This window comes from Condylura cristata, unplaced genomic scaffold (assembly GCF_000260355.1).
Source record: "Condylura cristata isolate star-nosed mole 26May11 unplaced genomic scaffold, ConCri1.0 scaffold00015, whole genome shotgun sequence".
NCBI classification, from domain to species: Eukaryota; Metazoa; Chordata; class Mammalia; order Eulipotyphla; family Talpidae; genus Condylura; species Condylura cristata.
In genome coordinates, this window is record NW_004567116.1 from 23,738,619 (window position 1) to 23,759,939 (window position 21,321).

At 34.8% G+C, this 21,321-nt stretch overlaps 1 protein-coding gene across 7 annotated transcripts in view; it reads right to left on the reverse strand.

Annotated features, from left to right (window-relative positions):
* The window catches only part of GAS2 (growth arrest-specific 2), a 137,372-nt gene that overhangs the window by 45,119 nt on the left and 70,932 nt on the right, over positions 1-21,321 (reverse strand). For all 7 annotated transcript variants that reach the window (XM_012725628.1, XM_012725630.1, XM_012725632.1 and 4 more), the window contains 2 exons: positions 14,740-14,803; positions 4,698-4,839 (listed from right to left, as the gene is read on the reverse strand). In XM_012725628.1, the coding sequence (XP_012581082.1) occupies positions 4,698-4,839; positions 14,740-14,803 (206 nt within the window). The remainder of the gene's footprint in view (positions 1-4,697; positions 4,840-14,739; positions 14,804-21,321) is intronic.

Sequence of the window (21,321 nt, forward strand, 5' to 3'; positions counted from 1 at the left end):
GTACAGTTCTTTAATGGCACATGTGTTCAGTTCACAGAATTCTGCCCAGTACTTTCTGAAGAAATATTCCTGAATGGGAGTGTGAAACTGGAACAAAACTGAGTAATAATAATGCTATTTCCTTCCATAACACAGAAATACAGTCTCAGGTAGCAATGGGGTACCAGGACCAGTAAATATGTGTGTTTGTGGGTGCTATTTTCAGTGTTCTTATTTCTATATATGTATTATAAAATTCATTTATAAAAATTCTTTAAAAGTATAAATGTGTGTGTGTATATTTTATATTTAATTTCTATTAAGGCTTGAAGATATTTATAGCTTTTCCTTATCACTCCAGCAAGGGTTTCCATCAGAAAAGAAGTAATAGAAGAAAGGAGACAGGGAGGAGATGGCTTTATCCATCTATAAGAAAATCAGACAGTTTCATAGAACACATGGTCCAAACTTAGAAGGGTCATGCCAGGTATGGCTTACTGTCAGGTAGTGATTCAACAAACAATAAATTGGTGTTTCCATGATTCCTCTCCTAAGAAAAAGTATATATGGGCAGTATTTCCATCTTGAAGTATTTATAGACAAAACCAAGAATCTGTTGGTATCAAATAAAGTAAAACATACAAAACCATGTTTTAAAGTATTCTGCCTTCCTCTAATGCATTCCAAAGCTTGCAAAATGGGACTTAGTTTTGAAAATCAAGGGTTTTTTTTGTAGTCTTGTGTGAAGTGGAGGCAGAAATAGAAGAGACAAAGCCAGACTGTAGGTAGTGGAAATAGATTATTAAGTAAACAGAGCCGATGACATCTGTGCTTCTTACATTACCTTTGGATAAGTCAGTTGGCCAGGTGTTCTGTCTTCAGCTAGGAACCCAGCCAGTTTTCTGATGAAATGGGATTTCAAGAGGAGCCTGATTACTCAGAATTATACTATCTCTCATCCCCAGACTGAGGAAGTTGATGGAGAAGAGGATGAAAGTAAGAATGGTTTCTTAGAACTGTATTCAACTCATTGTGTGGGAACTAGCTCTACACAGGGGAATACAAACAGGAGAACTCAATCCAACCCCACCATTTTTATCACAGTTGAATCATCTATCAGCACATCTGGAGAATAAATTAATGTGAATGTACTTCATTGTTTCTTTTATGATAGTTGGATTAAAGAAGGTGGGAATTGTCTCCATATAAGTGTCACTTATTATTATCTTCAATTTTCCTCAGTTTCTGTTAAAATCAGGGAAATGTGAGAAAACAAAGTTTCAAAACTGGCACTGAAGGCTGAAATTGTTCACTAGACAATGTTGTTTTTACCACAGGTCTGCTTCTTCTCTTGATCGCTTTTATCTTTCTTCTTTCTTTTCCCTTCTGTTATTTTTTCCCCCTTCTTTCAACAGTCCATTCTTCCCCACCTTTTTTTGTTTTGTTTTGTTTTGGTAGAGATAACTTCACCAGAATAGAGAGAGTCAAAACTATTAAACACAGGAACTTTGCAAACAATCTCTATTTTTTTTTAACCTCTACATGTTGCAGTATATGAATTTCAATTCCCTAGAGGTTATATATGCTTCATATATGTAAAGCAGTTGCCATGGAGCTATTTCCTTTTTATATTTGACATATGAGGCCCTGACTTAAGACATTTGTGAGGCTCAAATTAAATTACTTTTCTCTCACTCTCTGAAATAAAACACTTTTGTGGAAAAATCATCATGTAAATAAATGCAAATATCTCAATACAATATAGAATAAAGGAGGGTAAGACACTTTTGTTGTTAAAATATTTGGGAAATTCCAGATTAAACACAATCTTATTGTGTACCTCACTACTGCCTTTGATATACCAAGGCGCTTTGCCATTCTCAGGTAGGGACAATATAGTAAACTATAAAGTCAAACTACCCTCAGCCATGGAATTCTTTTCCATTTGTCACGTGGTAGTGTTAGTGTTTTATTACATATTCTATAAGATAGGCCTGCTCAAAAACTTCAGAATGCAATATTCGACCTGGTAAATGTACAGAAGTATCTACTTTGCATATTTCTTACATTCAGGTAAAACCCAGTAATTTGAAAGGAGGGTTTAAGCTCTCCTGAAATTCCCTCCATTGTGTGCAAAGACTAAGAGTAACAGAGCAACTGTCTTTTGAAGAGATATCTATCTCTTCCTATTTCTTCTGAACTGGGTGTTAGTAAAACTCTTCCAAATCCCTTTCACAGATGTTTTATCACCTTCTCCCTCCTGTCCCTCTTCTCCCTTGATCCCATACCAACTTTTCTAGCCGCTTCTTCCAGGTACCTATAAATGTCTTCAAGTAGCAACACTCCTCTCTTTGAAAAGCTACACATATTTTCTTTGAATGTAGCCATTCCATATAAGTAGAAAAAAAGAGAAAGGGTTTCTTTAACTGTCTACATTGTCTACATTCAGTAAGCATGGCCAAGGATAGATTCCTCTCTTTTACCTGGATGGAGATAGACCGAGAAAACTTATATAGGTCTGAATTTTATAAGGTAAAATAGTATTTCAAGGTAGACTAAAAAGTTGGGTAGGCAAAGTATGGTGAAGAAAAACAAGTGAGGAAAAACTCAGGGTATAAAAATGTCTTCAGGAATTTTGGGCAGAGGGCAAAAAAGGTCTGCAAGGGTACAATAGGCCAGACAATGGAGGGTTGATGTGAAATAAGTGAGTTTGGTTTTTCCCTGGATGCTATAAGGAACTCAAAGCTTTAGCCAAATCTGAGTGGCACATAGGTTGACAATTCTGTTAAAATAAAATTTATGGAAAAGAATTCAAGGACAGAATGTTCAACACTGTAACATCAGACATAACCTCATAATCTGAGGACTAGAAAAAGTTTATTTGATTCAGTAAATTCGCTCACTAGGAGGTTAAATGTGAAACTAGCCAGAACTCTGGCTGTAATATATTAAAGAAAATGAACGGAAGTGATGATTGAGAGGACAAAGAACAAGATCTGGTGTGGTAGCCCCTTGTACACATGTACAAGGGGAAGACTAAAGGAACTTCTTACTCCAAAGTAAGCTTAAGCTAAAATAGGAGTAGAAAAAAATTGTTCTCATCAACATATAAATGCAACAATCATTATCTACTATTAATACAATATGTTATTCAATTTACATACAAAATAAATATGAAATATTATGACAAGGCACATGGTTGGTTCTTGAGAACAGAATTAAAGATTGTCCCTGAAGAACAGTGAACTCAAAATCATTTTAGGTGGCATAATATTAAATTCCCTGCCTATTCTTTAATTCGTAAGTGGACCAAACGAAAGAAAACTAAATTAAACTAGCTTTGGCTAAGAGATTAAACTTGTTGCCCTTTGCAGAAATGGGATTTCTCAATTGGTCAGACATATTGTTACAGTTCTGGTAATCTAAATTTTTTAGGTAAAATACAGTGTGACATGAAGGAAAGCAAAAGATGGTGAATCTCTCTTTATGCTCCCAGTCGCCATTACCACTCTCTATCCCAGCTCTTTTCAGCTCAGAGTTTAGAGAGGGAAACTGTCAAATGGAGACCTGCCATCCTCTTCAGTCTTAGCTATTCCACACAGCCATTATTCACTAGGAAGACTTCAAGTAGGCCACCTGACAAAGCAGTTGCCTACAACTGGCTCTTATTTACTATGTAGTTCTCGGGATAAACATGTTTATACTTTGACTGAAGTGTCACATAGATGCCATAAAGATGACGATTGTATATCACGACTCGGTGAAATTTTTTGCCTTCCTTCATGATTTCTTCATTCTTTTTTTGGTGGATACTAGTTCTCTAGGACACTTTCCATACAGGTGACACATATTTCAACCTAAATTTTTGAGCTGGCCATTTTCTATGATACATAGGTATTTTCTTTGCATTTTGAAATGAATGTATGTGTTGATGATAGATGAGTACATATATTCATACACACTACATTTAACCAAGAACTATTTACCAGGTAGCAGAGGTAGTCGGAGAGTTTGAATTCATCCTGCTTGCCATCGTACTCAGAATCTATTTTCTGTGCTCGAAGGTGTATTATTGTCTAGTTGGTCAGACTATGGCTCAAGGGGTCTGCTAAGGAGGGGGACCTGAGACCTCAGAAAGTCTGAAAAAACTGGCTGCGAATTTAAACTCCTCTCTTGCCTCATCAGATGATCCAACTTCTAGGCTTCAGTTTCCTCCATCAGCAGCCTACTTTAGAGATAAGAGCATTTGAGAAACATTGATAGATTCCGACCCCTAGAGGGCGAGCTGAGAAGCCAGTTATCTTCTCTGCAGTATGTTAGCAGTCCAGTCTTTGGCAAGCTTCAAGATCTCTTGCCTCAGATTTCTTCTGTGTGAGCAGAGAAACCGAAAACTAATGACAAACTATGTGTCTTCAAGAAGTTTTTAAGAGGTTGACTTACTATGCTGTAATAGATATATTCAACAGACTTGACACTTTGTTTTAAATAACTCAGTTTTTGAATCTCAAGATGAATCATAGGATTACAAAAAAGTCATAAGATTCTAAAATCATAGGATTTTAATATGAATTTCAGTGAAGTTAAACTAAAGTTTAGACCAAGAAGAAACTGTATAGACTGAGAAGAGGTTGTATAGGGCAAGTTTTGAAGTTCTAAAAAGTTTAAAACTTCTAAAAAGTTCTAAAAACTTCTAATAAAGTTTGGTTAATTTTACTTACTGCATCATCCAGTAAATTTCCTGTACTCTTTTTTCCAGAAGATTTTGATGAAGGAGAAGGTGAAGGAGAAGGGGCAGAAAGTGTTTCTTCTTGTTCAATCTCTTTTTCTAATTTTATCAACCCGGGAGGCTCCACACCATACCTTTTAAAAGATACCAAATCACACATGCATAATTAATGACCAGACACTTAACTATGTGTCACATTTGATTGTGAACAGCACAGAGCAAATTGCTGACTTTTTGAAACCTTACCTTTTTCTGGCATTGTAATGTGCTTAAATTGGCAGCTCTTTAAGCACTGAAAAACACATCTACAGTATATAAATATGCACATATATAAACAAACAAATAATCACAAGCTGAAAATAAATAAAAATATCACATGTAATGTATTAATGAATCATGAAGAAAAAAATAAAATTTATTCTCCAGCTTTCAGGTTGACTAACTTTAATTAGGTATTTGTGCTGTCTCTGAGTTCCTATTTTGAACACAAGCTTTGTAAAGATGGAAAGAAAATCAGCTGGAATCAAGTTTTAAAACAGCAATCCCCCCAAATCAACATTCCTAAATTATTCCACTGGGAAGAAATTTACTGTTAATTGTACGCTTCCTACAAGCCCAGAGCTATGCTGTGTGGGACTATAGTATCTAGGTTATGCTCTTAAGATCAACATAATAAAGCATGTATAGTATTACCGGGAAGGGAAATGAAGAAAAAAAAACATAGAAATAATTTAGAATAACAAGATTTAAAAATTGTGTATTGTAAATTACAGATACCACAAAGGTTCAGAGAAAGAGACAGATATAGTTATCTTCTTTCCTGAAGTCATATATTTCTCAGGCTTAACTTAAAATTGTTTTGCATTTTTCAATATATAACAGTTACATCTTGATGGAAGAAGTCAAAGATAATTCCAGAATATGAGAGTGGAAAGACCTCTAGGATTAACTAGTTATACTCTTTCTTTTTACAAATAAAAGTATAAGTCTAGAAAAGGGCTAGAATTAGCCAGGAACCAGACAAAAACACAAATACAGGCTTTCTAACTTCAGACCTGATATCATTTTTTGCTGAGAATCAGTTGGAGATTAAAAAACAGATTATGAAGATTATATACATAGTTTAAAAAGTACAGAGAATGAATTCGCTGACAATGTCTTGTGTCTTTAAAGTGTAAAGTTTATTAAAACATCACTCAAAGTAAACTTAGGTCACTCTCCTTCCCTAATGATGTGCTATTTCAACTATTATCATTACACATGTGTTCAGTATAAACTTCCAGGGGGAAGCAATTTCCCTGCTTTTGATGTTTTGTTCTTGTGGGGGAACTTGATTGAATTCCTGTCTTTTCTCCTTTGTTCCACACTCAATTCTAACAAAATGAAGGGATTTATCAAAATGAGAGCAAACTGATTGTGCTTGACTCAGTCCACTCTCCTCCTGCCTACATGGAGGCCTCCCCAGGAACATCATCTCTATCATCTCTGTTTATAATTAAAGAGATAATTGGCCTAATTCTGTACTCAGTTAAAATACCAAGCCTGTCTACCAACTAGGATCTTACTGGTTATCAAAGTGATATTTGACTTCCCATCTGCCTCTCTTTTTATCAGTTTCTCTCTCTCTTATTTTTTTTTTCCAGAAAATAGATGGTAAAGGTGGAATGATATGTATCACAGAGCAGAAGAACTACTAGAATTCAGTAGAAAGCAGTTTAAGCTGGCATGATTCAACTGAGCAATTACTCTTTTGAGATTGCCTTCAGAAGATGGGATAATTTTTAGTTATATTAATCATTAGTTAAAAGAAATAGATACCAATTATCATATTTCTAACCTTTTATACATATGACCTATTTAATGGGAATTAGTTGAAACATATAATAGACAGCAAATTTTGTAACAGACACCTCTGTCTGACCCCCAGCATACATAGATTCTAGCACACAGTAGGTATTTAATATTATTTGAATGAAAAAAAAAATCTTGTATTTTTATATAATAATGATTGCTGCTTCCCAGAGGGGAAAAAAAAGTGGGTTTCATTGTTTTTGGTTCCTATCATTTTCATAAAATATGTAGACATTTTATGTAGTTCATAATGCTCTCCCCCACTTCAAAAATTCTTCTAGAAGATGTTAAGCTGTGTCCCACACTAAAATATGTATTTTTCTTTACCTTCCAATACTTATTAATTGTGGAGAACTCTATCCAGCATCTCATTTCTGTTCACAAGTCCCAACAAAACTCACATAAAAGTTGGTTTAACCTCTTCCTTGAGGTAGACTTGAACTAACTGTGCCATTAAACTACTCTTTAAATTTATTTATTTGTAAAGATTTATTTGTTTATTTAGTAGACACACAGAACTGGGGTACAGGCAGAGGTGCTTGGGCGGTGAGAAGCTTCACCAGAGACAAAGCGGGGGGAGCAGAGCAGGCAGATCAACAAAGTACACTGCTGAGGGGAGCAGTGGGTGGGCCAGGAGAGATCTGCCCCATTTGGGTCAGTTCTGGGGCAGGGATTAAATTAGCACTGAAGCGGATGGAGTCGCTGGCATTGCTGCTTCCCAACCCATTGCGCCACTAGGGAAGGCCCAAACTACTCTTTAAATTTAATAAATCACTTAACCTCTAGGATTCTGTTTTCCATCAGGAAGTAGCAACAAAATGACCGGCTGTGGTGTGCAGCTGTGGCAGCAGATGGAGGAGAAGAAAGTTACAGAGGCAACTGGGATGGACTATCTTCCATGTGACTGGCCTAGCTGAACTTCTTAGTACACAGGATTGTAAACCTCATTTTTATGGAAATGGAAATTCTATTTTTTTTTTTTTTTAAGAAATGGGGTCTAGGCCCGAGGTGCAGGGGAAGTGGGGACTCACCAGGGACAGAGTGGGGAGCAGTACAGGAAGATTTACTGAAATACATTTACTGAAAAACACAGCTGAGGGGAGCAGTGGGGCAAGACAGGAGAGGTCTGCTGTGCCATGTAGGTCAGCTCCCTGGCCAAGGGATCAAACTCAAGTTATTCTGGTGATAGTGCTAAGACTCAGCTTCTGGACCACCATGGAGGCCTGGGAAATTCTAATTTTTGTGCCTTAATATCATTAGAAAGAATTACACAATAGTGATTACGTGCTTAGTACAGTCTGACATAACCTCTGAGATTGCTGTTGATACATTATTTGATGCATCAGTAGTTGCCTGACTAGGAAAATACAGCATTAAAAGACCTTCATCAAAGTTTTAATTTTTTCAGTATATTCTACCACCAAGTGAAATAATGTAACAGTCTACTTTTGTTTGTATTATTAGTCATCCATGTATACTTTACAGCAGAACTTGCTATAGGCTATCAAGTTAAGGTTCCTAGAATTGTGGCATGTCAAAAATAGTTCAGTCTGGAGCACAGAAAAAATTAGAAAGTCAGTATTACCACTAACTCACAGGATGGACTTTGGCAGGCAAACCTCTAAACCATGTTGGATTCCTAATTACATTAAAATACACCATTTTGTTCTGTTTAATGTTCTTAAGAGAATAACATAAACTGGACCGTGAGGCTTGAGGAATTTAACACACTAGAAGTCACAGCCAATTAAAAGTCAATCATAAGTGAAAACACCATATTTGAAAGATTAAATCAAGTCAATTGGAAAATATGATTTCATCTGTAATTATAGGTGGACTCTTGCCACCTTTCAGGAACAGATAGCATAGCTTTTGTTTATTTGCTTTACAAAGTGAAATAATAAGAAATATATTAGAGTAACAACAGACTCAACTCCATGGCACAAACAAAGTAGCTTAAATTTGAATGAAATTGGTAACAAAGACATGCATAGAAAACCTTGCCCTGGAGATTTTTCTTTATCTGTAAATGCTGAAAATTAGCTATGCCACTGAATACAGAAAATCAGCCCTAAGCTCCAAATCTCTGCTTATATTGGCTTTTGAATACTTCAAGCTGCCTAAAGTACAGTCAGCCAGTCCTGAAATGAACACTTAAATACGATTCATTGGCTTCCTGTCTGTCTGGAGATGTCAACAGACTGTAAATCACGAAATTCCCCCTCGGATTCAGAGCCCGCACCTGCAGGCCAATTTAGTCACCAAATAGGTCTTTTTTTTCTGCTCTCCAAGAGGCTGCTTCATTCTGGTTTCCATGATTAACTCTATACCACTGAACACTTCTATTTGTCCATAAGGTTTTCACAAATTTATACTGTTTTCTACTTTACAAGTTTTTAGAAATTTGGGGACAAGAGAACAGTGTGGCTCTCAAACTGAATAAGGGACAAAGTAAAGACAGTGAGAAAGCTGAACCAACCCAAAGCAAATCTTCACCTCTGTTTTCCTGGTGGTAAGAAGCAGGGTGGCTACTGAAAGGACCAGGATAGATTGTTTTATCTCATAAAAGAATAAAGAAAGTGCTAGAAAAACGGTTTGAGAGCCCTCCCTAGTGGCGCAGTGGGTTAAAGCACAGCACTAAGAAGCTAAAGCCACTTCCCCATGAGTTCGATCCCCACCCCCAGAGGTGATCCACCTGGTGTGGCAGACCTCTCCTGACCCACCTGCTGCTCCCCTCAGCAGTGGACTTCGTGGATCTGCCTGTTCTGTTCCGCGCTCTGTCTCTGTCTCTCATCCTCCGCATCTCTGGCCTGTACCCCAGTTCTAGATGAATAAATAAATAAATCTTTTTTAAAAAAAAAAAGGTTTGAGGGGAGCTAGAAATGGACTTCTCATTTTCTGGCACATGACACAAAACATTTGAGATTGATTTGATGAAATAATTGAGTTCTGAACAGAATATTTACTCCAACTAAAGTTTTCAAACAGACAAACAACACATCTGGGGCCTATCTTATTAAGCTTAGAAGAACAAATTTTAGAAACTCCGGCTTGTTAATGCATTTTTAAACATGGTTTATTGATTCTTGTAAAATAATTTTTGTCTCATCTTTATTGTTGTTTAAATTAATTAACATTTTATTAGGACAATATTGGTTTATACCTTGTATACTATATGATTCAGAAATACAGGATGTCACTCTTTAGGCATTTGTTACTACATTATTATTCTGTTTTCAAGCAAAATAAAGATTTAGATTTGGAAAATGTTAACATCAAAGGCTATCGAAACCTGTGATATTTTTAGTTCTGAGAATCAAGTGTTTTATTATTTTTTTTGAAAAAAAAATTCCATTTACTCCACATGCTTTCTAGACTTTTTTTCAAAAGGGATGAGAATAGTTAGCATTAGTGAGGCTGTGTGCAAAGAGCTCTCTGTGCTGGGAGACGTCTATTCTCTTTTTTCTTTTTATTTATCCTTTTTTTTTCTTTTTTAGAACTCAAACTTATTTATTTTCTTGTATTGGCATTCACTTCTGCACAGTATTTGATTTCTCTCTTCAGGTGTAGTCCCCATAATTCTCCACATCACCTATGAATTTTCATCATAGTCCTGTGCTCTTCCCTCCCCTGATTAGAGTTAAGTTTTTTGAGTAGTCTGAGTCCATCAAGCTGAGTAACCCTAAGTCCTTTAAAACTTCAAAGTAATGTAAACTTCACAAACTGTGAAGGTATTAATCTTACCTCACTGCAAAAACTGAACACAAGAAATTGCTTTAATTAAAAAATATATATTAAATGTTATTGAATCTCCAGTCAACAAGGAGTAAAAATATCAATTTGAGCCACATGGAAGTCTTGTATAAAAATATTTTTCTTTAAAGTATGTATTCATCAGATTATGGACTGAAATGGGAGACTATGAAAAATATCCACAAAGTATATTTCAAAATGGCTATAACTTTTGTTCAACATCAAAGACTTCCACAAAAAGGACATGCAAATCCACTGTGAAGTTTGATTATTGATTATGTTCCTCATACAAAATATCAAAAATAGTCTTAAAATTATGGTTTGTACAAATGTTGAATGCATGTGACTTTTTCAGCAATATCATTACAACAATCTTTGAGATTTTATTGATCTGCTTGTGCTGTGTTTTGCTTTTCAGAAGCCAAACAAGCATATTTTAGATTCAGAAACTGACACAGTTTCTTAAATATTAATGGAGTGATTTCACTCTCCAGTGATGATAACTCTATTTAGTTGAAAACAAAAGGAAGTTTTACCCATGAGAACAAAAATAAGTGGTCTCATTCTCCCATCTCAGAGCAGCCCACAGCTCTCAGACAAGTACTGCTGAGTGTTCCCAGGCAGGAAACGTGGCAGAGAATCAGAAACATTTTTGGGAACATTTCCAAAGTGATTTTGACACTTTTAAGCTGACATTTATGTGATTTTTGAGAGGTAATTGCTTAGAATCTAATATAAAAACCATCATCTACTGGAGATAAAAAACACAAAACTCATAGTGGGGAGATCGTTATGGTCAAATTTCTTCTGTTATGCATGCAAATCAGTGCTGTGATTCTTGAGATCTCCCCCAAAGTCACTTCTACTTTTCACTCAAGCTGTCTTAATTATTTATGTAATTCTCTGTGGTGGTGGAGTTGCAGGAGGATGAACATGTATAAGGAGCTATAGATCTAAAATATTTGCAGAAAAAGTAAGGAGTTAAATTAGATCAGGGAGATGAATTTCCCTCTTTTAGTTAGTATGTTTCAACACAAGGCTAAGACAATAGAACTTGGGTTCACTGGATTGCTGTTTATAAAACACAATTGAAATTCCATTAAAATAAAATATCTTCAAATGTGTACAGAGAGAAACTTAAGTCAGTATTTAAATGTTCAATTTATCCATTTGGCATTCGATTATTTTTAACTTTATGCTGCACACAACTAAAGTAACATCCTGAATAAACTCTTTGCATATTTTTTTCTTTTTCAGTATAAATGTGTAATACTTGCCACAACTCACATAGGTGAGCAAAACAGAAAGCAATTTTACAAATTGAATAGTATAAAGCTTATCTAAATTCTTAGGTAATATTTTTGTGCAATTAGCAATATTTTTGTAATGTGATTATGAATTGGTAACATTTTTGTAACATGAAAATCACTGCTTTCAAGTCAAAAGGTCATAAGTGTGATTAGAAATGGAGACGCCCATTCTTATCAATAAAATATGATGGCAATAATAATAAAAAAGTTTAGAGAAAATTTTTGGAAGTCATGGATATGTTTATGCCATAGACTGTTTTATTGGTTTCACAGATGTATACATATCTCCACACTATCAAGTTGTACACATTAAATATGTACAGTTTATCTTAATAGAATAGTTTAGAAAAAATGGAGAAATCCAAAAGCACAACTTTAAAATATTTGGGAAAAATCGATGCATAAAATTCCTCAAATAGTGCATCACATTGAAACTGGCAAAGCCAGTATTAGTCCCCTTCATTAACCAAGATTTTAATTTGTTTTCTATGTTATCCACTATTGTAAAGGGCATTTTATGCAAGACAGGGCTGGAGGAAAAGTGATTTCTATAGGGCTTTTATCATTGGGTAGCATGTCTTCCATCACAGCTAGTATGTTTCTGAGTCACAGTATCCGTATAACAAAGAAGTAGTTACACAAAATAAAATAAATCCAGAAAACAGACAAAATAAACAAGAGGAAAATGACAATCCTAGGTAATTCTGGAGGTAAAATTCTCTTTCTACCTCTGTGCTCTAGCTTTCATAATCATGTTGGCTATTTGAGTCCCAATTTCAGATCATTAAAGCAACAAAACGGAATCTGTCATTTTAGAATATTCTACTAGAATAATTAAGACAAACTGCTATCAAAAAGTTTTCTGCCTAATCTGTTAAGTAGCAACTCTAGAATTCTCATGTTTCTTATTACCCAATATTTCAATAACAGCATATCACTTATGGAGATTTTATTCTACCCTCCATATATATATATAGTTTATTTTTATATCATTTTGTGCATTTTTCCATCTCAGTTGTAATCCCTATGGGCTTGCCATCACTAAATCACCCATATGCCATCACCATAGTCCTATGCATTTCCTCCCATGCCCCCATTTTTGATCCCATTCCCCACTCCACACCTGCAAAATGTCTCTGGTATGTAGTTATTCATTATTATTATTATTTCCCCCCCTGGTCCTTTATGCTTCTGCTATGAGTGAAACCATCCAGTATTTTTCTTTTTCTTTCTGGCTTATTTCACTAAGCATGATCCCTTCCAGCTCCATCCATGTTGCTGCAAAAGGCATGAGTTTATCTTTTTGATTGCCAAGTAATATTCCATCATGTATATGTACCACATCTTTTTAATCCAGTCTATTTTGGGGCATTTGGGTTGATTCCATATCTTTCCTATTGTAAATAAAACAGCAATAAACATGGGGTCTACCCCCTATATTTTTAACTTCCCCTTTCATAAAGGATTTATTTTGAGTCTTTGGTATTTCTTTGACTCCATGCTTTGTCTTTAGGCCAGCAGACCCAGAACTGGTAAGGGAGGGGTCTGGCAGAATTCAAGAAGCAACAGATACCTGTATGTTGCTCCTTTACAGAACCCAAGAAAGTGGCAGCACTGAAAGGGCAACTAGAAATTCAAAATTTGCCTGAGGAGTAGACATGCAACTGAAAGCTTAGGGAACCCTTTCCAGTAGTCTTTCCATGTGGGAATGGTATGGGAGACAGTCAGAAAACCTCCAGATATCTCAAATTGATATTTTTTACTCCTTCTTGCATAGAGATTCAATCATATTTAATATATATTTTCTTATTAAAGCAATTTTTCTTGCATTCAGTTTTTGTAGTGAGATTTGTTTGTGAAGACTATGTCAATTATGATTTTTAAAAATGATTTATTTATTTATTTATGCACACAGAACAGGGGTATAGGGCAGAGGGGGTGAGAGGATTCACCAGAGACAGAGTGGGTAACAGAACAGGTAGATGGACAAGTACAATGTTAAGGGGAGCAGCGAAAATATCAAGAGAGGTCTGGTGTGCCATGTGGGTCACTTACAGGGCTGAGGATCGAAAAAGCGTAGAAGCAGCCACTGCTAGCTTTGCAGTGCTGCGCTTTGACCCAATGTGCCACCAGGGAGGGCCCTCAATTATGATGTTTTAAAGAACTTAGAGTTACTTCTGATTACAGGTTAATTTTCTATGAAATAAAAAAGATATACTCATTGGCAGAAAGTTTTATTCTAATTTGCTGAAGTATACATGTTGTATTTACTTTTTCTTGATTTTAAAAATAAATTTATCTAAGAAATTCTATCCAGAGTCAGTTTATTTTATCATGTAGGTTCAAGTGATCGCAAACATAAAACATAACCAGATCTAGATGAAAAAAAAAAACTAATTTTCAATTTTAATTTTGCTTCCAGACTTCTCACATTAGTATCTGCATTTTTTACTTCTTTGGGCTTCAAAGAACTGTCAGAAACCTATTTAATGGTTTGCAAGATAATAAAGAAGTAGTAAGTCAGCTCAGCTAGTAAAGCCTCTTCCTTTGCTTATTTAGCTGTGATTATGATTTCTACAATTACTTCTTGTTTTCATTTCCATAGAAAAATAGTCCAAAGATGTCTCTATTTAAGAATATTCTTTCTCTAATCACACCATGGAGAATCTATTAAAAACTATATCCCACTCACAAGTAGAAACTAAAAGAGCTAAGGAATGAGTTGTTAAAGGGGAGAAAATGAGAAAAAAATGTAACAAAAGAGGAGGCTGAAAATTGTTAAAGATTAAATAGGGAGAGTAATGGGAACAGATTTTTCAATAGGGAAACTATTCACAAGGGTCTCCTCCCTCCCTAAGAAATTGTAGAAAGGAATGTATTTGATTAAAGGAATATCAGCAAATTCTTAGAGATACTGGTTTTGTGAAGATGATGATGTTAAGAATATTGGTGGCTTGCTTTCTGTTTAAACAGCTACTCTGTAGGTGTCAGTAGTGATAATATTTGAGGAAGTATCTCCTCAATACCTAGGTTACACACCTGCAATAAAAGGCCAGCAAGTGACCCAATGCTTAGATGTTTATTAGTCCCTGTCTTGACAGTAACAGTAATTTGACCTACCTGGCTGCAATCCGGCCAAGCTCTAGCAAACAGAGACACACCTCTCTGGGTTGTTTGTGGAGGACTGAAAGACAAGACACAGGTGGGCAACTTTACAATAGGAATGTAAAGCAGCTCTAAAGTGAACAGACTTGTCAATGACCCCCCCCCCAAATTAATCTAATGCTCCCAATCAAAGTGCTAGTTTCCACCCACAGAAACTACTCTACCCCATGGTCACTGTCTACTAAGATCTATTAAAGTCTTAAAGCAGCTTTCAAAACTCTTTGCCTAACTTCCTTTCCAAAAATTATGAGTCTTAGGAAATCTTACCATGGGTAAATTTCACCCTGAAATTATTTTCTTGCAATTAGTTAATATTAGTGAGTCAATACTTGAAACATATATAATTATCATTATAGATATTTGGTAGATATTTAAAAACATACAGAACAAAGGAGACTATGAAGCAAAGATTGAATTTTTTAAATTCCCATGTCTAACTTCAGTGTTTTGGGCAGAGACAATGCAATAAACAAGAATAATTATACACCAGTTCTTTGTGATCCTGCAAACAATGTGAAATGAGAACCTAAAACTTAACATCCTCTTCTAATTAAGTCTGATTAAATGATAGTTTAGAAAATAACATTTTCAACTGGCTGGAATTTATAAATATGTACCAATATATGTCAGCAGCCAGTTTCATCCATTAAAAAAATGTTAGAATATTGGCATTGAGATTTCTATTCTTACATAAAATGACTGTTTAATAAGCTTGCTTTACCAATTGCTTTTGACACATTCAGAAATGTTGACAAGTCATACTTCCATTTGTTGAGCGAAGAAGATTTATAGTACTCATTTTTAAAATCAAAATGAAAGATTTTTTTAAGGATGCTATAACATACAGCACCTAATTAAGACAGTAAATGTTTGGGAAAATATCACATTAAGGTCGTTCTCTACATTTCTTAATATCCTCATATAAGAAAACTAGTTTATTGATAACTCCTTCATAACATTTAAGAAAAAACACATTTTTTAAATGGAAAGAATAGAATATTTTAATAGAAATATCTTTTAATCCTAAATATAGAATTTCACAATAATTCAAGTCACCATGGTTATCTTATCCTCTTAACTTCGACTCCTTCTATCCAAAGACCATGGTAGGGGCAATATTGACTTCACTGATACTAGAGTGGAATTTTGGGGAAGAGTATAGTAAATAATAATAAAAAAAATAAATGTAAAAGTCTTTAATTTCATTTAGCTTTAATAGACACAAATGATTTACTGTATAAAGCGGCACCTTTTAAAGCTTGTAAAACAAGTCCTAATACCATCAACAATGCTCACTAAAATATAACTGGTTATAGCAAAACTGAATTATAGAATTTTTCCATTATTGGTGATACAAATTTTATTTCTAGCTGAACCTCAGTGAGTCATCACAAAATCTAATGGGGGAAGCCAAAAAATACTCATTTGTGAAAGGGCTTAAAATATTTACTTCCTACCTCCAATTTCAAATGTACCACTAGTCTAGTTGATTCTGACTAGAATGATACTGACTTCACAACTGTTGTCATATTAAATCCACATTAGTGCAATGCAACATATGAACTGCATCATCTCACAGGCACTAATTTCAAACAGAGAACAACACAAAATGTCACACAAAAAAAACAAAACAAACAGAAACAAACACATGAAAATCAGTCTTGCTGTCTAAATGATCAACTTTTTCTGATTTGGACTTTGTTTTTATATTGTCCCTGACACAAAATAATGAATAGGAATTTAGAGTGAAGGTGGAAGCCCTACCAAAAAAGCTAAAGAGGGATGGTTTTTAAGGCCCTGCTGATAACTCTCAAATTCAGTGAAAGCTGTGTGAAGCAAGTGGCCAAAACTCTGGGAACCTCAGGCATTTTTTTTTAAAAGATTTATTTATTTATTCATACAGAACTGGGGTACAGGCCAGAGATGCAGAGGGTGAGGGGATTCACCAGGGACAGAGTGGTGAGCAGAACAGGCAGATTGATGAAGTACACTGCTGAGGGGAGCAGCGGGCGGGTCAGGAGAGGTCTGCCGCACCATGTGGATCTCCTCCGGGGCAGGTGGGGATCGAACTCATGGGGAAGTGGCTTAAGTTTCTTAGTGCAGTGCTTTAACCCGCTGCGCCACCAGGGAGGGCCCGTCAGGCATTTTTTTGATGGTGTCAAAACTCCAGTCAGTAGGCTGATCAAATTGTCAATAAGAAGTAAATAGCCAACTATGAATGAACCAATTTTAATAATCCCTGAATTAATTTATTAATATGGCTTGAGGATTATGTAAGTACTAGAAGTGAGAGGATAAATTCTGTGGAAGTTAAAATTTCCCTGAAAATAAACAATAAGGTAGGCAACACAAGACAATGTAATATGTAGGAGGCATCATTATTGTGTTTTTCACTTCCTCAATTCAGCTATCAATTTAAAACAGCTTTTGTATGTCAAATCTATCATGGATTCATGAGCAAATCAAATGACAAATTAAAAAGTAATTGTATGATTCTCCATTTTACATCCTCAAAAAAAAAATCAGCCTATAAAATTAAAAAACAAACCTTTTCCTTGACATTATTATCTTAGGAAATACTAATAAAAAAGTAATGTTTTGTTTCCAGTTTTCCTAAAAATACCTTTTACAAAGGAATAAAATAGCTTCAAAACATACCTATAGCATCGTGTCACATGTTAAGTGACTTTTCCAGGATCAGGCATATCAGGCTAATCAATCATATTCAAAAAAATCATTGATGACAATTAAGCAATGAATGAGATAGAGGAGTATAATTTAGCACAATATCTAAAACAGAGTAATTATTAACTATTATATCTCAATATTTTATACTATAGATCTAGGTACTAAAGTGTATTATACTATAACATATAGCATACTAAATAAAGATGAAACTATATCATACTAAATATCATTTATATCATACTAAATAAAGGTGAAAATATTTTCTAGCATCTTTAGAAATGTAAGTTTTAATTATGTAAATGTTTATTAGTATAGCAGCAAATACTCTTACCTATCAATAAATTTAAATTCAAGTGTTTTTAAGTAGTGTCTACATTAAATCTGAAGTGAGTTTGGTTTTTGCACCAAGATAATTTAATCTAACCAAATTTAATAAAAGGAAAAACTATAGTTGAGATGGGATTTGAGTTACAAAAATCTTGGTGTTGTATATTAGATTTCCAACATTTACAAGTTTTATTATTTGGGGAGGTTATTCTCCTATAAAATGTTTCCTGAGAAAAACCAATAGTAGATATTACTTCTTAGGAAACATTATTTTTTGTGACAATTAAACAAAATGTTTTATATAAAAGTGTATATATATTATACAGAATCATTGTATTATAACAAGTTTATTTTGTATATTTTTCCATTTGTATTTTATCAGGGATCATCAGTTACAAACTTAATCAAATAAGTCAATTAATTTGCCAGTATATATTGGCAGATATCCTGTAGCTATGAGAGTTTGTGCCAAGTATAATAATTTAGCAACAATTATATGAAGATGTTGTAATTTGGCAAACAACAGTTTTTAATTTAGGTGAGTTCATTTTCAATGAACTATCTAAGCTGATTATGTGTTACATACTTTAGAAAGTCAAATAACTAAATGATGCATTTGTTAGGATATTTAGAAAGGCAGTTTTAGTATACTGTACTTGACCTAATACCTTTATATTGAGTCTTATGTAATACTCATTCTAAACATATTTTCTGATTCTAAACATATTTACTGGTCCAGAAATATAAGGAAATTTTTGCAGTTTTGAGTAGGGAACTTTTTTTTCACTCTACCATTGTAAATTAATATTTTTTGCTTTAAGTTTAAAATATAAGAGTGGATCAGTATTGTTTTCTTTCATGTGAAAAAATTTATTTTAAAACAAATTAAAAAGTTTTTATCACCTAAGATTAGTATGCATTTTTTTTTTTTTTTACCACTGGAGGCATCTTTTTAAATAATCAAAGCCAATTGAAAGTAAAGTAAAATGCCAATGACCCCTGGAAAAAGTAACACAGATCTGTATTCAGAAATATGTGGCAGGAGATTCAATCTTCTAACCTAGATTCTATAAAAATCTCCTGTGCATCAAATGTCAAATGGAATGCTGCTAGCTCCAGGAATAGAAAATGAGGCCTTCAGCGAAAAAGCCAAGGTAGAGTGTCAATGTCACAGAATCTGTAAGGATAAAATGAAGAGATCATAAATGTATAGTTTAGCTGCATATACTAAGTTTTAAGAGCTTGGCAAAGAAATAAAAAGCTTTGCAAGTCTGCACTGTCCATTTAATTTCTCTGTATTATAGATTACTATATCCAAGTAAATTTTCAAGAAAATTGGGTTATACATATACATTTAAGAAGAAAATGTACAAATATTTTTGACTATTGTTTTATGGAAATATCATAAATTAATGACTGCTTATCACCCCAGAGTCGAGGACAAGTTCTAATACTCAGAAAGAATGGATACAGTAAATTAGAAATCAGAATTGAGTTCTAATATAGGCTGTATAATTTTTTTTAAAGATTTATTTATTTATTCATCTAGAACGGGGGTACAGGCCAGAAGAGCGGAGGGTGAGAGGATTCACCAGAAACAGACGGGTTGCAGAACAGGCAGATCCACGAAGTACACTGCTGAGGGGAGCAGTGGGCGGGTCAGGAGAGGTCTGCCGCGCCATGTGGTCACCTCCGGGGCAGATGGGAATTGAACTCATGCGGAAGTGGCTTAAGCTTCTTAGTGCTGTGCTTTAACAGGCTGCGCCACAAGGGAGGACCTGCATATTTTTTTTTTTTAATCTAATAACTTCTACTTGCTTTTCATTATGAGGTAACTATACAATTATGGGCACTTGGTAAGTGTTACACCCAGTGCATGTAACTGCCTTGTTACATAATTATGGTCTATATTTATATATGTTATCTATAATAGCAGCATTCTCATCTGCTGAACACTTGACTGAAATGTAGATTGCTGGGTTTTATCCCAGACTTGGTGATCAAAATCTACATACATAAGCTCCCTAGGCGATGAGTATGGGCATTACAATTTGAGGAACACAGTGTTAAACAATGCTGTGATTTTCTAATAAATGTCAGTTATGATCCCCATATTGTACTAAAAACATCCAAACATGTTTTGATATAGGAAACTCCATTGATGAATGTTTAAGGTAACAGTGGTGATGATGTGATGAGATGATGATGTGATGATTATGATGAATGAAGGGGGAAGTAATTTGTCCATTAGATTAATTCAGGGTATTCTATGTATGTCTCTCCTTACAGGATCTATAAATTACACAAGATTACTTCCAATAAAGTGAAGAGATAATCATCAATTGTTCTCCACATTCTGTTGCTCCCAGGAAGACGTGCACAGAAATCTTTGAGTTAAAGGTAGAGGGCAATTAGGCATACCAGCAATTTAGATGCCTTAAAACTGATTTGCAAGAGCTCAAGAAAAGAAATGGCAAACAAAAAAAGAATCTTTTACATTCATTAATGCTGAGAGTGTGTGTGTCCATATGTTCAGAATCATTATTGACATTAAAATAGGATATGACATTCCTGTAAATCACGTGACCAAGAAAAGTTTATTTTTAAACACATCAGTAGTGGAAGCTGTAGAGAATAAAATATAATTCAATGCCTTTGCCACTAGGTCAAGAAATGGGCTGGGGTAAACAGTAATGTTCTTTTTCCAGCACCCAGATCTTATGTCAAATTAATGAGTGACATCACTGCCACTTAGATTAGCAGTAAAAGAGAAGAGTCTTTTCTAAATAATTTATATATATTTCCCTTAACTTGAAAATATCATATGAACTTCTAAAATTAACTCCAAGAAAGCATAATTTCTAGAGCACAGAGACATGATTTTTGGAGTTAAATGATAATGATTTAAAATCCTAGCTGGGTCACTGAGAAGCTGTGTAACACTGGGAAACTTACTTAATTTTCTTTTCTTTTTTTAAAAAAATATTTATTTATTTATGCATACAGAACTTGGGTACAGGCCACAGTTGCAGGGGTGGTGAGAATATTTACCAGAGACAGTATGGGGAGCAGAACAGGCAGACAGACGAAGTACACTTCTTCGGGAAGCAGTGGAAAGACAGGATAAGTCTGCCATGCCATGTGGGTCACCTCCCTGGCTGGGGATCAAACTTATCCTGAAGTGGCTGCTGCTAGCTTCAGTGCTGCACTTTAACTTGTACCTTCAGGAAGAGCCCCTTAAATTGTCTAAGTCCAGAATTCTTATTTATAAGATGATGGCCGTTGGTAGAGTATGTTGGCTGTCATTTTTGAGCCTACAGCTGTTATTACTGAATATTGTGCAGTGAAAAACCAGTCCCACAACAGCTAACAAGCTGTCCACTTCCCTAACATAACCCGGACTCTGTCAAGTCCTTAATAGACCATCATTCTATAGTGTCATTCAGTTCTCTCAATTGGACAGTGTGGACACTGTTCTCTCTTGACATTTTCACTGCCTAGGAGAAGTGGCTAAATTTGGAA